The sequence below is a fragment of the Glycine soja genome, chromosome 2, assembly GCF_004193775.1.
Source record: "Glycine soja cultivar W05 chromosome 2, ASM419377v2, whole genome shotgun sequence".
Taxonomy (NCBI): domain Eukaryota; kingdom Viridiplantae; phylum Streptophyta; class Magnoliopsida; order Fabales; family Fabaceae; genus Glycine; species Glycine soja.
Window position 1 is genome coordinate 43899352 of NC_041003.1, and position 17035 is coordinate 43916386.

General features: G+C 33.6%; 2 protein-coding genes across 3 annotated transcripts; one reads left to right on the top strand and one right to left on the bottom strand.

Moving 5' to 3' along the window:
• Positions 1-1242: 1242 nt before the first annotated feature.
• Positions 1243-6319, bottom strand: LOC114396829 (serine/threonine-protein kinase STY8-like). 2 transcript variants are annotated; one of them, XM_028359025.1, is made up of 4 exons: positions 5765-6319; positions 3914-4994; positions 2422-2495; positions 1623-1718 (listed from the first exon to the last, which is right to left on the bottom strand). In XM_028359025.1, exons 1-3 carry the CDS (start codon positions 6157-6159, stop codon positions 2430-2432), a joined length of 1542 nt encoding a protein of 513 aa, XP_028214826.1. In that variant the 5' UTR covers positions 6160-6319; the 3' UTR covers positions 1623-1718; positions 2422-2429. The 2 variants fall into 2 exon arrangements, with proteins under 2 accessions (XP_028214816.1, XP_028214826.1); XM_028359015.1 differs by lacking the exon at positions 2422-2495 and having other exon boundaries at positions 1243-1718; positions 5765-6315.
• A 5305-nt stretch (positions 6320-11624) lies between these two features.
• On the top strand, positions 11625-16313 carry LOC114396838 (ribosome biogenesis protein NOP53-like). Its single transcript, XM_028359031.1, has 12 exons — positions 11625-11890; positions 13475-13653; positions 13834-13870; positions 13962-13987; positions 14095-14175; positions 14272-14382; positions 14524-14606; positions 15083-15202; positions 15292-15414; positions 15606-15672; positions 15772-15845; positions 16036-16313. Exons 1-12 carry the CDS (start codon positions 11722-11724, stop codon positions 16040-16042), a joined length of 1077 nt encoding a protein of 358 aa, XP_028214832.1. The 5' UTR covers positions 11625-11721; the 3' UTR covers positions 16043-16313.
• Positions 16314-17035: the final 722 nt, after the last annotated feature.

The following is a 17035-nucleotide window of genomic DNA, read 5'->3' on the forward strand; positions in this document are numbered from 1 at the left end:
ATAAAATATTTAATCGTGGTAATTAATCATAATTTCATAATTTAAACATTCTAATCTAACTGATAAGTGATAATAATATTATGTATTTTGATTTAAATTAATTAATAACACTGATATAAATTTTGGTTCCAATTTGTAGCAAATTTAAGTTTAAATTAAGACATCTCACTATTTTTAGTAAATGCAACTGAAAAAAATTATCTCAGAAAAAATATATTTCTATTTTTATATCATGAAAATACAAAATTATATTAATTAAAGTAATTGTAATGTAACAAAAAAAGATCAAAATACTCGTAGTTAATATGATTTTCTTATTGAACATTAAAATATATTCTGATTTAAATTATGGCAATTGGGATAATTATATTCTGATTGATAACACTAACAAATTTAAATTTAAATTTATATTAAGAATTTTTATAATATAAAAAATGTAGATTAAACTCAATATCCTTTATGGCATGGATATTAAGCTAGTATTATATATAAGAATGTTTTATATGATTGGAACCAACAAAATGACCATTGGCTGGTCCCAAAAATGTGTTATTTGTTGGCTTTTCTATACCTCACATTATCCTAGTTTTCACAAGATAATGCTCCTTGTTTACCTCTCATAAATCTGAAGCCTATTGTAATAGAATAAATCTTGAGGGTAATAATTAGTGTCAACTTCTATTAATTAAATTATTAAGATATTTTTTGTTAAAAAAACACTTAAACTAATTACATTAATTAATATTAGTAAAACTAGATTTGCACCCCTTAAGTTAAGATCAGTTATTCAAATTTTGTGAATAAAAAAATATAATTAAAAAAAATTACACTAAAAGCAATCAATAATTTTTTTAATAAAAAATAAAAAATAATTATTAACAAAAATAATACTTACTCCATCTTAAAATAAGTGTCACATATAAAAAAAATTCTAAAATAAGTATTCTATTTAACTTTTCAATATAAGATTAGTAATAGTAAAATTACTATTTTCTTTTATTTATTTATTATTTTTTTCTCTCTAAAATAATAAGATTAGTACTAGTTAAATTACTATTTTCTTTTATTTATTTATTATTTTTTTTCTCTCTAAAATAATATAAGAGGACACTTATGTTGGATCACGAAGAGTAAATATCTTCATCAATAACATAATAAAAAAAACATGGTACTTAAAATTTTCACTATTGTATTATATTTCCATTTTCAGACAATCATAATACAGGAAAAAAAACAGTAGAATTATGATGACAGGCATTTCGATTTTTTATGATATCAAGAAGAGATGATAGTAAATACAAGATTGTGAAAAGCAGAAAATTTACATCTTCATTACTGCCATAAAAGCATATGGCGGAGATTCATGTTTTTCCATGGACTTGTTATCATTTCCTTATCCATGAACTTGTTATATATAGAATAGAAATTTATCTATTGTTGTTGTTTGGTCGCAGCAATATGGCTAAAATTTCAGAGAAGTGAGGACGTTTTGAAGGGGTGTTGTTCCAGCACTTTGTCATAATGTGTTTTAGAGTTTGTTGGCAGTCTTTTGGGATTTCAGGTCGAAGGCCACATGCAGCAATGCCAACTGCTGCTTGTACAGGTGAAAATGAAGAATAAGCTGCTTCACCAGTTACCATCTCCCAAATTACCATCCCAAAACTATAAACGTTACTCATCCATGTCTCTGTCACATTCTCTGGATCCCCTGCAATTATCTGTTCCCAGCCCAACAAAAAATGAGAGTAAAACCAGTCAGCATGGGGGCATTGAAAACAATGTGTACTAAAAAAATGTCATATTTGAATTAAATAAATACTATATGCATCAACAATGTAAAGAATTTTTACATTATCATCTTATTGCAAACATAGTTTGTTGACTTTTACAATAATTATTTTAAAAATCATATTTTTGATTGGTTGACTTTGTGAAACTTTTTACACTGAACAAAAGAAAATGCATTATTATCCATATTTCATCTCCTCTCCATTTTCTCTCCTCTCATCCAAACAAATCATATTACAAGGAAAATTATCAATAATTAATAGATCCTTGCAAAATTCAAATCTACCACATATAATCGCTCACTAGTTTTCATTCTTCAAAGAGAATATCATGCACTCAAAAGGACAAAAAAAAAAGGAGCCTAGATACATCATAAGCACACATTAGTACACAACTACACATCTATTATAGATTTATAGTGGCAGCTTGTCATCTCACTCATTTGTGTGTGTGGGTGGCCTGGGTCACGCAAAATGAATGTTTGTCACATACACACGTGAATTGGTGTGTTTGTAAGTGATGTGTAACGAGATTTTCTCTTGCAAGACTTGATAATATATAAAGCATGACAACCAGATTGTTTATCCACAACAACCAAATAATCACTCGTGAGAAAAAAAAACTTTGACGTGCCTTTCTATTCAGTTATCACTTTTTCTCTTTGAATGAATGGCTTTAGTGGATAGCTTTTGTATGTTTTTTCCTGCCTGCACACGAGGTGTGAGAGCTTTCTGAGTACCTTTATCAGTAGGACAAATAGCAAGAGTGCTGGGGCAAAGATCATGTTAAAGATTTAAAGCCTTATGACATGTGGGCTCCAGCGCAGAATTAATTCTGGTATAATTGGCATTACACAAGCACACTTATTTTCCGAATGATATACACGAGTGCTTAAATAAAGGTAAACACAACAAAGTGAAAGCAAGGAAACAATTATTAAGACATGTTCGGCATGCTCAAACAATGATGCCAGGACAAGTGACATAAAGTTTCTTTTAAATGTAAGTTAGTTCAGCATTGCTTTGCATACAATGGATCTAAATAGCATTCTTTGGGACAATAAAGCACACAAAAGTTACTCTAAATTGCTCTCTAGTTGAACATCTAGTATGTCTTTTTTTCAAGGTGTACTGAAACATGAAGAACAGACAAAAAAGACAAAAGAGCTAAAACGCTTTAGACTGGAATTTGTCACTGAACTAGCTAGTGTATATGAGGACAAACAGAGAAGCTGGGCAGAGAGAGAAACAATTTGATGCTATTCCTATACATTACTGTTGCTGAAACATTATTTAGGAGAATCAACAGATTACAGACATTAAACTTTACAAGGCAGACAGTAATAACAACTGTCATTCTTCCTTGAACGCATGAAGAATACAATGAAAGTTTTAAGAAATTTCATTAGTTGACTGCAAGACATAAACTGCTTTTTCAGGGTAAGAAGGGGTAGAGAAAATGGCTTGAGCCAATGTTTGAATACCAGGTGCTACAGTGCTGGTAAATTGGTAAAGTTCTAAAATTACTGAAGGAGTACACCAAGTTGGTCAAATAAGCATCACAAGCAGACAATCATTTTCATTTCCATGTTGGAGAGATTTCGATCTTATAATTTGTGCCAACATCATATATTTCTAACCAAATAAGTGAGAATATAGTTGGTGCATATAAAAAAAAAATTATTGATTGAGGAAGAATATAGAAAATCCATGAGCATAGAATAGAAGAATTAGTATTTTTGCACCCTATATTTAGAAAAAGCAGACCATTACATGTCAAAAGATTTTTCTGGAACAGCAGCTAAAAAGCATAGAACACATTCTCATCCATTATATTACCTAAAAGCCAGGAGGATTTAGATTAGGTGTGTAGGACTAGGTGTCACTATTGAGAAGGAGGGACCCTATCTTTTAAAAATGATAGATTCCAAATTGAAATCCTATTCTTCACTTTTTTATTTTCTTATAAAGAAAAAGCTGGTCAGCTGGAGAATATTTCGGACTATGCATGGCAAAGACACTACAGAACTAAATATGACTATGGAACATAATCCTGTGACACAAACTTTCACAATTGCAACAAGTATTTTGCTAAATAAAACGAGTGTGAATGAATAGGGACAAACCTCTGGAGCTAGCCACCTATAACCATCAGTTTCATACTCCATTGCTTCTCCAACACTCTTGCAGGCAGTGACTATACCCATATCTCCCAAGCAAGCATTCCCATGCTTATCCAACAGAATCCCCCGTGTATTAAGGTCTCTATATGCTACACCATGGTCATTCATAAACTTGATCCCTTCAGCAACATCAACAGCAATCCTCACAACATCCTTAGTCTGAAGCTTTTTGTTCTTCATCATCAAGTCATGAACAGATCCACCTTCCATGAACTTGGTCACCACACACAATCCATGATTATCATCCACACAAATACCACAAAACTGCAGAATGTTTCTATGGCCACAAGTCATGAGTTCCAGAAGATCCTTGTGGAGCTCAAACTCATAAGAATTCCCTTTATCACAACCCTTCAGCTTCTCAATCCCAACCCTCTTCCCCATATACACTCCCCTATATGAATTCGGACCAATCTGCTCAACAAACTCAACACTATCTGAATTCAACAACCATTTCTCAATCTCATTCCCACCTGACTTTATGGTCTGCCATTCATCCACTGACACAACAAAAGATGAAGAAGGCAAAGGCACCTGAAGCTGAATCCTTTGGCTTGAATTCTCAAACTCCTTTCCGCGGTAACCATCACCGGTTTCTTCTTCAATCTCCACAAGCTCTCTTCCTTTAGAATTCTCTTCCTGGCACCCACAGAGCCCAAAGGGAAGCTTCACGGCACCGGTTTTGGGCTTCTTCATGGCAAACTTCAAAGCATTTTCAACCCTGGTCCTCACCAACTTATCATGCCCAGGTAGAACCACAAGAAGCACAACCCCCAAGGTGAAACCCTTCTTCTCAAAGATCTGCATCCTCTTGCAGCAAATGGAGGAACTATCCAACGCACCCGACATTGCAGGCCACGAAATCGGAGAGTTGCAAGCAAACGTGAGCCTCAAAGCAGACCCCTGAATCTCACCATCACATTCCTCTTGAATTAAAATCGCTGGCTGGTCACTCTCTGAAGCTTGCTCCATCAACTTTATGTGAAGAAACACATTCTTCATATCAAACTCCGCCTGTGCATAACTGCAAAACATTGAGAGAAAAAACACCTTTTTAAAACTAGAAAAAAAAACAATAATAAGCAAAAAAACAAAACACCCATGATTCCATAACGCATGTTTGTTGACTTTTTAAGTTATTAAAAGCTAAAGCAGTGAGCTCAAATTTTTTTTAGAAACAGTCAGTAACCGTGATTTCAGCCTTGACGCTTTTGGGATGTTTGTCACCGCAATTGCGGGCTTGTGGCTTCATCAACCACATTTGTCCGCAATATCAAAAAAAATAAAAAGAAGAAGAAGAAAACACAATTTAAAAACTTGAGTGAACTTGGGAGAGTATAGAAATGCGAAAAAAGCAAAACCCATGATGGGAAACTGAAAAGTGGAAATCAAGATCAAGCATTGGTGTGAAAAGATTGAAGCTTGACAAGATGGGTGACTGGCATCAAGGCTTAAAAAAAACCCAAAATTCAGTTTAGCCTCAACCTCAAAGTTTTTGAAATCTCCACAACAACTGTATCACAGCTGCAGTTGCAGACAATCAGTCACATCTCAAGACATTTAATAAAGTCTCGCAACTGCAATTGTGATGCAGTTGGGAATACAAATTTTCTGTAATACCAAGGATCGCGACACAGTTACTTAAAAAATAACTTAACTCTCGCAACTGCTTCACAACTGCAGTTACGAATACTTATTTCTGTAAAATCAAGGATCGCGACGAAACTGCAACTGCGACGACTACAGCTAGTTAAAAAAAAAAAACGAACTTGGGATGGCATTTTATGTAGGGACCTGAGGGGCAAGGAATCGTAATGCTTGCGAATGTTGGACATGAGTTTCTCGGGGAGCTGGCTTCCAGGGTAAAGCTGAGTGAGATTGCGAACAACGCTTCCCCACGCGAGTTTCCGAGAAGAAGCATCAGCGTTGGAAGAAGGAGGAGAATCGAGGTTGAGGGAGTTTCTGAAAGAAGCAATAGCTTCGGAGACGTTGCGAGTGAGCTTCTGGAGCTTCTTGTGGACGGGGATGGCGGAGGGAAGGTTGTCTTTGTTGTTGTGGGTGGAAGTGGTGGTGGTTCCCTCGGATCTGTGGTGGGTGCGCATGAGGACCTGCTCCACCGTGTCGTCGTCGGTGGCGGCAGCGGCGGACGTGGTGGTGCGGCTGGACCAGCACTCTAAGGCTGCGGCCATTGGGGGTGAGTTACTGAGTTCAGAGAGAAAGGTGGTGGTGGATGGGGATGATGGGAGTGAGTGATGAGGTTGAGGAGGAGTAATAAATGTGTGTAATCATCTTGTAATGTAACCGCCGGATATTTTGAGGTAAAAGAATAAAGAAAGAAGATAAAAAGAAACTTTGTGGCAGCATGGATTACAAAACAACACCTACTTTTTAAAGTATGTCTTCAACTCCATTTTAGTAAAAAAAAAAAAAAGTCATAGTGTCTTTCAATATGGAGTGTTTTAACTTTTTTATACGATGATTTTTACCTTATTGTTTATTCTTTTTAATAAGATAGTATTTTCATATTTTGATATATTAACTATTTATTTCTCATAATATTGTTAATTATTACACTTTATTTTTTATAAGGATCAAAGAATAAATAAAAGAAGTCATATTAATTAATCAGGTAATAAATAATTAAGTAAAGAGAAAAATGAAGAATAATATTAAAAAAATAATATAAATTATCAATAAATTTAATGTGATTAATTATTTTTTTAAAAGGTATGGATTAGTTGAATGAATCTTATGTAGAGGGGAAAAAAACAGTAACATCTAAGAATTTTTGTTTTTTTGGTTTAAATAACCTTGAGAGCTCTTATAGTTATGCTTATTTTTGAATTTGATACTTGTAGATTTGAATATAGTAATTTAATCTCTATAGTTGTATTAGTTTTCCTTTTAATTTGATCTTTTTTGTGAAATGACTGCTAACGTCGTTTGTTCGATCAATGGCATAGCTTTTTATTGTAGAGTTCTGTAGATGTGACTTTCCATGGCGTCTGGGTTTCGAGGGGGTGCGTTTGTGACGTCAGGGAAGTGTTGTGTAGAGAAAAAATTCAAGAAGACGTGGATCTCCGCCAAATTAGTTTCTCTTTTGTCATTTTTTCAGTTATTTCACATTTATCTATTTAATTTGGGTTAATATTTAATTTTATAATTTAATTTAAAATTGTTTAATTTTTAAGAAATAACATGAGAACAACTGAAAAAAAAGCTTGAAAAAGGGACAAAAAAAAATCATCAGGTTTGGATCTCCACCTACAACCCGTGAGCAACATAGGTTAGGTTGAGTTGGAGTTCTTGTCTTCAGTTCGTGATGACAGTTGTTTTGGGTGTTACAATATTAGAAGCTAAAATTATTAATATGTCGTCAAGGGCAAGAGGAGACAAGTTCAATGAGCAGTAGTATGTTGTGGTCGAACAAACAACCTTAAGGAGATTTCACGGCAAGAACCAGATTGGATATTAAAAAAACTAATTATAAGAACTAAATTGACATGTTTTAAATTATAGGAACTAAATTAAAAAGTAAGTGCAACTACCTTTCAAAATAATTGTTTGAGTTTGAGTTTTATAAATGAAAAAAAAGTATTATTTCATATTTATTATTTATTTTAAGACAATAATCTATTTGTGTTTTATTTTAAAGAAATAAAAAAATAAAAATACTCGGTATGTGCTTCTACCTTTGAAAATGGTTATAAATAAATCAATTTTAATTGTTAACGATATCTATCTTTTTTTCTCCTAATCCTGCCTTGTCTAGAGCCTCAATCCTTCTCATTGGCCTTAATCTTTTGAACGAATTCGCTTCTCTTTGCACCTCAACTCACTTCTGAAACAAACTTTTGCCTCGTCTTCATTGACATGCAGCATCTCCATCGTACGCCATAAAAGCAAGGTGGTTGCATGTTAATTAGGTTCTTCGATTCTCCTTGCCAAGGACTTCTGAATAGAAGGGCTTAGTTCAATTCTCGGTATTTAACATTTTAAATACTATATATTTTTTCTTTTCATTCTAACTTAGTGAGAGGCATGTCAAATATTAGTCAATGAATGTTTTCATAGCAAATCAAAGGATAAATTGGTCAAAGTTTTAAGTCATAGTATCATAGATCGTCAATAAACTAATTAACTTAATAATTTATTTGAGATAAAATCATACAGAATAACAAACTATAATTTAATTAAAAAAAAGTATAAAAACGTCTCATTTATGGTCAAACTAGTTGAACATGTGGGCTGTTGCGCTTTAGTTTAATTTTAAAAATGTTGTTTTTATGGCCAGTTTTAAGATTTTTAAATGTCAATTTTTAAGGGTGCAGTGGTCATGTTTGGCTGGCTGCATGTGCGAGTCCGAGAAATTAACTTAGTACAATTTTCTGCAAGGATTGATTGGGGGTGTGCTGGATGCAAACCAAAAATTTAGTGCAATTGGCATAAATTTATATAAGGAAGCATATATGATTTTTTAATATATAGTTAATATGTGTGTAAGGGTGATAAAATATTAAGATTACCATATGTTACTAACACTTTTTTTTTTATAGAAATTAAACAACACTAATCTTTTATCGAAAATAATCTTACATAAAGTTGAATAAGACCAATATAAACTAATAATACATTTTTTTAATATTTTTATTATTAATTGAAATTTATTAAAAATTAATATAAATTTTAGTTGATATATCACTTTTCATTTAATTTAATGTAACTCCCTTGCAAATTTATAATTTACAGTAAAAAAAAATGTTAAAAAGTACTCATTGTTTTTTAAACAAAAAAGTACTCATTGTTAACACTCTTGAAATTTTACATTAACATCATAATTTGTATATTTTTCAAAGTCCTCATGTTGTTGATTGATTAGGTAGTGATGACTCCCTAGGTAGAAAGATTACATAGGAAAGGGAGGGGAAAAGAAGAAGGTGATGCAAATCCATTGAAAGTTGAAACAGAAGTGAAGAGGTGAGAGTGAATGAATGAATGCATGGTGGTAAGTGGTAATGCACTGATTACAGTGGAAGGTGGCAAAATGAATCATGATAGATGGTCACATACAACATTGATTGAATGAAAGTGGGACCTAAGGGGTTTGATATGATGCTAAAGTTGTTGGTACATGGTCTGCCATGTGTCCCACACATCCTACATAAAATCAATTAATAATAGGATTTATCTGGGCCGTTAATTAGGGCAATCAATTTTGTGACTAATTACTTGCCTTTTTGTTTCTACTTATTTTTCTTTCCCTTGGCTCCACTTTCCGGACAATGAATCACTTTCTCTCTACTTTTTCAGTGCATTAGATAATCTTATAAATCTTTAACTTTCGACTAAATTTATTCTTTTGGATATGAGAATTTTAAGATAAAATGTTTGAAATAAATTAGGATCAATGGTGGTTTTTGTTCATGTAAAATTCACAATCTTTCGTTTTTATTCATGATTTTAAAATATTGTTTTTCATTCGAATATTAATTTTGGGTATGAGAATCAATATAACTTTGTAGTGTTGACTCTCGTATGTCATATCTTTCATCTTTATTGTTTATGTAAGTTTTTTTTTATTATCTATTTTTAGGTCATTTTTAGGGTGGATAACCATTATAGATGGTCCAAAATGCACCACTATTTAGAACCCTTAAGAATAATCTAAGGTACACGTTACTATTATCCACCTTCTACACTAAATCTTTACTCTTCCTTCCTCTCCGCTGTTTCCGGCGACCCCTCCACCGACCGTCGCCATTCCCCTCCTACCTGCCGCAAACACCGTCGTCATCCACCAACCTCCCCCACTTTTATCTTCCCCTTCTTCCGATTTACAAACCCCCAACATCTAACCCCACCCAAACCCCTCCATGCAATGCGACAACAACACCCATCGAAACATCACCGCCAAGCCCAACCACCATACCGCGAAGAAATCGAATCTGACCCACCGCTTGATCCTCTCCCAGATTCGACATCTGCATCTCCGGCATTGGCCCACACCAAATTCGAACCTCAATCACATGCTTTTGGGCTTTTTGTGAGAAACGTGCATGTTCATATCAACCTCGTTGGCACCGTGTTCGGGGTGGCGCCTCCCAGTGTTCTGATGTTGAAATCCAGCAACTTCGCCAATGATGGATTCCTCTATCACAAGACCGTTACCCAAGGCAACCTTATTATCTGATCCGTGAATGTGATTGTAGATTAGGTGTTTGCGAAAATGATTAGGTGAAAAGAAAAGAAAAAACTGTAAGTTAGATTGTTGGGTAAGTTTTGTTTTTGATCCCAAGTTCAAATATAAAATTATTACGGATGAATATCGGTGGGGGCGTGTCACCTTGCGGTTGGCGAATATTAGTGGTGGTGTAGAGGAGGATGGCGTAGTGCTACCAGCGACAACGAGGAGTTTGCTGGCAGCGGAAAGGGGTTCAACGGCTGCAAGAATGTAGATGGGTGTTCTGCTTCTGAGTGTTGTCAATGTGTCAATGTTATCTCCTTTTTATCTTTCTACATAAAAACCGTTTCAGGGGTTTAAATCTTTGCGTCCTTTTAGGTATTTTAGTTTTAAGAATTCATTTCTTAGCATGTTTACTTTGTTGGTGCCCATATAGATTTAATTTAAGGTGGTTGATCTCTGGTCACGGTTGTAGAAAGAAGAAAGAAGAAAGAATCCAATGCAGAGGATGCGTCGCATGATTATGTGGGTAAGATAAATTGGACATAAACATGGTCCATCAAAATATTCTTATAAGCCCTTTTTTTGGTATTGTATAAACCTTATTTTATAACTTGTATAGGACGATCCTATTTTTTAATGTCAAACCTTGTTGGAAAAAATGGATTTGGGAAAAAGTTTGAAAACACAATTCACCTATTTTATTTTTTTTATGTTTTACATATAAAAAATTCTAAAAACCTACTTATATGGGACTAGAATAAAGTTCATAAATAATTTAAAATTATATACTATGTCAGTAGTTACAGTAGATCAAGTTAAGTAATATATAAGTACATATCATGTTAAGTAATATATAAATACTTCTAACATAAATTTTTAAGTCAGAAAAAAAAAGAGACCATGTTAAGTAATAAAGGTTCAATCTTATTGAGATATTATCTTATGAAATTCAATTTTTTGTGTAGAGGCTTTGCTTTTATGAGCAATGCTAATTTAATGGTTCTAATTTTCAAGAATGTATTTGTACAAAAAGGATTTATATGTGGATTTTGTGCAAATTTTGGTCTATAAAAAAATTGACTAAACATGATTTTAAAATTAGTGTGAGAAATATTTTTTAGCTAATTCTAAAAAAAATGTGTGAAATATATCTAAAAAAAAATATAAAAATATCTAATTAGTATATGCCAGTGGATAAAAGTATATATGATCATCACGAATCACGATACACATATCATATCATGTAGTTTTTTTTTTTTACTTTTTTATCTGTATATGTATATATATTTATCCTTTTTTATTTTCAATATTATATTTTTTTTTCTATTTTTTATAATTATATAGTATTAAGGAGTGATATCGGGCCGTCTTTTTGGGCTGGGCCTATTTCAAGGCCCATATAAGAGAGCCCGACAATATGGTACGCCCATGCATAACATACATAACCTTCTTATGTTCTGCCGCCACCAGCTGGACCGTGAATTCGTGATTTTTTCCGAAAACCCTCGTCTTCGAAATCAGCAACAAAAACGCGAAGTGTACTAAGCGAAGCCATTGCAGCGTGAGAATGGGGAAGAAGGCAAAAGGGTCAAGGAAGGGTAAGAAGGCATGGAGAGCTAACATCAGCACCGAAGAGATCGAAGATTTCTTCGAGAAATCAACGAAGGACGCTCTTTCTGGTGGCTCTCTACAAGCCGTTTCTTCCGATTCTCTCTTCTATGAAGACAAGTCCAAAGGTATTTCCTTTCTCAGTTTGTCTTCTATGGGTATGTTTTTATTTTTATCGTAACTATTGGCTTGTATCTGGAAAATCATGTTTTTCATTACTAGTTTTGAGTTGTGTGGTGATGTCTAAATTATTCAAAACAAAAAAAAATAAGATGATCAATTTTATAGTTAGTTGTGTTGACATGATTGCATAACCTTCTATCAGTGTATGATATATTTATACCAATAAGTTGTTTGTCCAAGTGGTACTGGACTTGGTCTCCCTTAAGGTCTCGGGTTTGAGTCTCATAGATGGGAGGGGAGAATCCCGCTAAAGGTGATCAATCAGGTTTTCCGGCGGAAATTAGTTATTGGTTTAAATCTCCAAAACCGGTGATACTTTGAATGTGGAACTCTATGTATGTAAAAACGTTGGTGTGGTGCGGGTTTGCTGTTTATTACTTTCGAGTCGGAAGTTAAACCTCATATTATGCTTTCTTTTTGCTAATATTTCTAACTTCAGTTAAAAGCTGCTCACAGTTTTATATTTTTATCCAACCCAAAGTCCCGAACATTTCACCTTTTCCCACAACCAAAAACCCTCGGTGTTAGGTGAGAATCCTGACTCCTGAGCAAACAGGGCACATGCCTCAGTACAATGGCTATTGCAGTCTGCTATCCTATATTATAATTGATATTTTGATAATGAGACATTTGCTGCCCCCAAATTATGCGAATCTAATCAAGGACACGAAAGCTAGATTTAGTTTTAATAACAAGATGCAAATTAAAAGTAATTTGGGTTTACAATATATTGAAGTATTTTTTTAGTTTATTCTGTGTGCGGTGCGCCTCCATTTTTTGATAATCGTTTCCAGAGATTCTTGTACAGAATTTGTAGCTTATAGTATTTCGATTGAAATGATAAGACTGGGGAAAGATGAGAGAAAATGGGTGAAATAACATAGATAGTACCTTAGCAAGAGATCTCCATGTCCTTCATTTAGACAAAAAAACTTTATACATCCATGGCAAAACCCATAAAACAATCTCTGATTACTTCCCCTCAGAATCACTGGCTGAATATTTATTCCTCTTACTACCATCGACCACCCACTCCTCCATCTGCATTCTCTTCATATGTGAGGTTGCCTTTCATTTTCTAACAAAGGGAAGTATTTTAGCTATCTGCTCAAGGAGTTAGGGTTTCGGGTGATGGGTCCTAGGAGTCAGGGTTTCAAGCGAATTGAGCCATGTGGCCCAAATGTTTTTTTATGTGTTTTCTTCTTTCTTTTTCTTTGGTTTGTTGGGGGCCTCAGTTTGAGACCAGCTTAGTCTTTCCTTTATCTCGCTTTGGCGATTTTGTGTTCACATCGCTATTTGAGATTTTGACTACTTTGGTGGAAATAACTGATTATGATTATTTGGATGTTTCTGGCTACACTGTAGTGTACTAGACTTTGTATTTCTAATGTTTTTTTGCTTGGTTGTTTGTCATAGGAAAATTATATTGTTTGATTTTTTCACCATGAATGGGTTCACAACTTTGAATTCTTGTTGATCCATGGATATGTTGGTGTTTGCCTAATTTGATGATGTGATTAAACTGCTAGATCTTGCTGTGAAGAAGAAGATCGAGAAACATAGGGAGAGGGTGCTCCGATGTGATAGCCTGCTACAGAAAAATCAGTTTGTTAAGCCAGTGCCATCTTCTATTCTGAAGAAGTGTTCTAAAAACCGTAATGTGGCCTCTAAATCCAATTTGAAAGTGGCCAATCAAGATGGTGATAAGGTCAGTATGCTGCCCATTAATGCAGAATGGATGGAATAGTAGTAGGAGTTGGTTATGTTTGAAATGCTCAGCTGCAATCCTATTTGGACAATATGGAGCAACTATATTTTTTGCTTTTCATCTTAAACCTTAGTTAGAATTTGTTTTATTAACATTTCTTGTTTTAATAATCTTTTTCAGGATGATTCTGCCATGTTTGATCTATGGGATGATAAAGGTATCTTGTATGTTTATTGATTTGAAGTTTTGGTTTACTTTGTGTTAATTATGAGATGTTAAACACAGTATTCTTTGATATTGCCTTGCAGGCAAGGATGACAAGAAGGTGAAAAAGGTATACTTTAGAGCAGTGTCCATTCTAATCAGTAGATTTCATATTGCATTTTATCTTTGCTGCATTTTCAGTGGTAGTTGATAACATGATGGCTACCTGTTCAACAGGTAGCAAAGCCTACTCTTATCCCAGCAGTAGAGATTGATCCCCCAGGCTGCTCTTTCAATCCCTCATATGAAAGTCACCAGGTAGTTTCTTAAGAAATGATGCTTTCCCCAGCTCTTTGTGATATATTTTGTCATGCATCTTGACAAACAATTTTAAAAATTTACCTGTTAAATCAGGATACATTGGCTTCTGCCGTTGCAGAAGTAATGCAAAAAATCTACAAAAATGAACTGGGCCCTGAACCCGTGCCTTTAACTGTTCCTGGAGAAGCTATCGCCGAAGAAGATGTTAGTCTCACTCTCTTAATCTCTCCATTTATATAATTCTTGTAGGGTGAAACCTTTGTCACATTTAAGCTTTAGGCACTTGAATTTGTACAACTTCTGTCATTGATTCTTCTTTCATCAATAATTTACTTTTTTTGTCAGATGTATTTTCTTGATGTGGACAATAGGAGTGACAACGATGAAAGTACTCCTGAAAATGAGGATGATGATGCATTGGAGAAAAAGTGAGCTATGTCTGACTTTGTGAAGTTTGTTTAAATACTGTTTATTTACTTCATGATATTTTTCACCTTTATTATATTTTTTGACAATGTACGTTACCCATCAAGTCAAATAATGTTTTGTTCTTTTGTTTTCTTTCTTTTCTCATTCTTTTGTGTTGAATTTGAATTTAGACATTCTAATGCATATTAGTGATTTTTTTCAAGTATCTATTGAATTTGTGATCTTATATTTGTTTCCCTTAACATTTACTTAGTAGTTTCTCTTTCTAATGCTAATTAAATTTCTTGGATGCATAATGTTTTTTTCACTTCTGGATAACACATTACTATTTTTTGGAATAAACATTGTGTAAATGTTATTGGTTTACATAATATCCTTTTGATCAATGCATTATATATACATGGTGTATTTGCACTAATATAAGTGTTTTCTAAACATCTGATGTATTCTTGTTGTTTGAATAATCGTGGGATAGGCCTATTAAAACTAAGAGAGTTACTAGAGTTGAATTGAATAAGAGAGCTAGGCGGAAAGAACAACAGAGAAAAGAAGCAGAAGCTAAGAAGATAAAGGAATTGTCTAAGGAAATTGATAGGTAATATGACCACTCTCTCTTACTCACTCACTCACTCACTCACGTCACAATAAAAGATTATTTTTAAGCATCTTTTATCCTGGTTACAGCATACCAGAAATTGTTCAGGAAATTGAGCATGAAGACGAGGAAAAGAAGAAAAGACACCTTAGGCGTCAAGTTGCTAAACAGGAGATGTTAAAGACACGCCCACCACGCTTAGGAAAACACAAGTAGTCTTTTTTGTATATCTTAATTTACTTCCGTTGCCATAATTAGTAAATCATTATTCCATTTATAGCTTTGTACAATTTAAAATTACCAGTTAAGTTTTGGTGGAGTTTCTGTTGTGCCTTGAATAAAACAACATAGTTATGATTGTTTACGAATGTATGTTTATAAATTTCTTTCTTACCAACAACAGGTTTGAACCTGCACCTGTTCAAGTTTTATTAAGTGAAGAGATAACTGGATCCATTCGGAAGCTCAAGGTAGGCTTGTGTTTCTCTTGCTATGATTTTGGTTGGTGTCTCTTTTACGAAACACGTAACGTAAGTAAATTTTCCTTACCTTTGTTGGTTCATATTTAGGGTTGCTGCACCCTTATAAAGGACCGATATAAAAGCATAGAAAAAAGAGGATTGATTGTTCCAGCAAAAAGGAGGTTAGTTCAAACTTCTGCTGTTTTATCTATAACACGAAATTGCCACCAGTCTCATTTGGAATTTGATTACTATGTACCAGTGCATTTTAAACAGAATTAATAGATAATAGATGGTTTTCCTTCTGTGACGTTGTATTTACATTATGCATGTAAAGTTCTGATCTTGTTGTATTCATTGTTATTTGTACAGGAATTAGAGTTCTGAAGGTGTTATGGAAAGAAAAGAAGTGATGGATGGAAGACCCAGATAGTTTTTCTAAAGGAAGATCTTGTTTGTTCCGTGTTTAATTAACTTAATTTTGACATATATCATTCTGCATTTTTGTTTTTTTATAACAATTTTGTTTGGAAAGCGAAATGTCTACATGCTTAGAACTCACTTGTTTTTGCATCCTTGTATTACTAGGGGTATATTCAATCAGGATTTTAAAGATTTTTTTAATAGAAAATATTGTGGTATTTAATCAAGATTTTTAAACAAGATAAAATAATCATACACTGAAATTGTTTAGGTACCTTTCTTGTAAGCAGAAAAGGAATCTGTTTGAACACCCTCGTTCAATGGTGTTGGACCTCCACTTCCCGTATATGACTGAGGGTTTTTCCATAAATGCACTCAAGAGTTGAGCACTCCATATGTGCTTTTGCTTCATCTTCCTAATGTCTCCAACCCCTTAAATGAAGAACAACAGATGCATGAAAGAATAATCATCATTGTTAAACCCTAAATTTGCGGAAGACAAAATTTGGAATCATGTAACAAAGGGAAACAAACACTGGAAAGGAATCCTATATTCTAAGGGTAAAACTTTAGCCATTAAGTTTGTACACGTGGTACAAATTTTTTTAATTAAAAATTAAACTGTTATATACCATAGACGTTATATATATATATATATATAAATAAAGGATGATTGTGTGAGTAAAAATAATCTGTATATTAAAATTAATTTTTAAAAAATTCATATAAATAATTTACATATTAATTCATGACTATAAGTCATCTCATCACAATGGATTAAACTTTAAAAAACTCATCACAGTGCCAATTTCATAACCGGACCAAAATATGAAACCAACGCTGTCGGATCCTGAAATAAAATATTGGCGGTCATCTATCTTTTCGCTTCGCGCAGGATACACAAAAGAGCGAACGCCACACTGTTAGGGTTATTTAAAGAACTAATTGA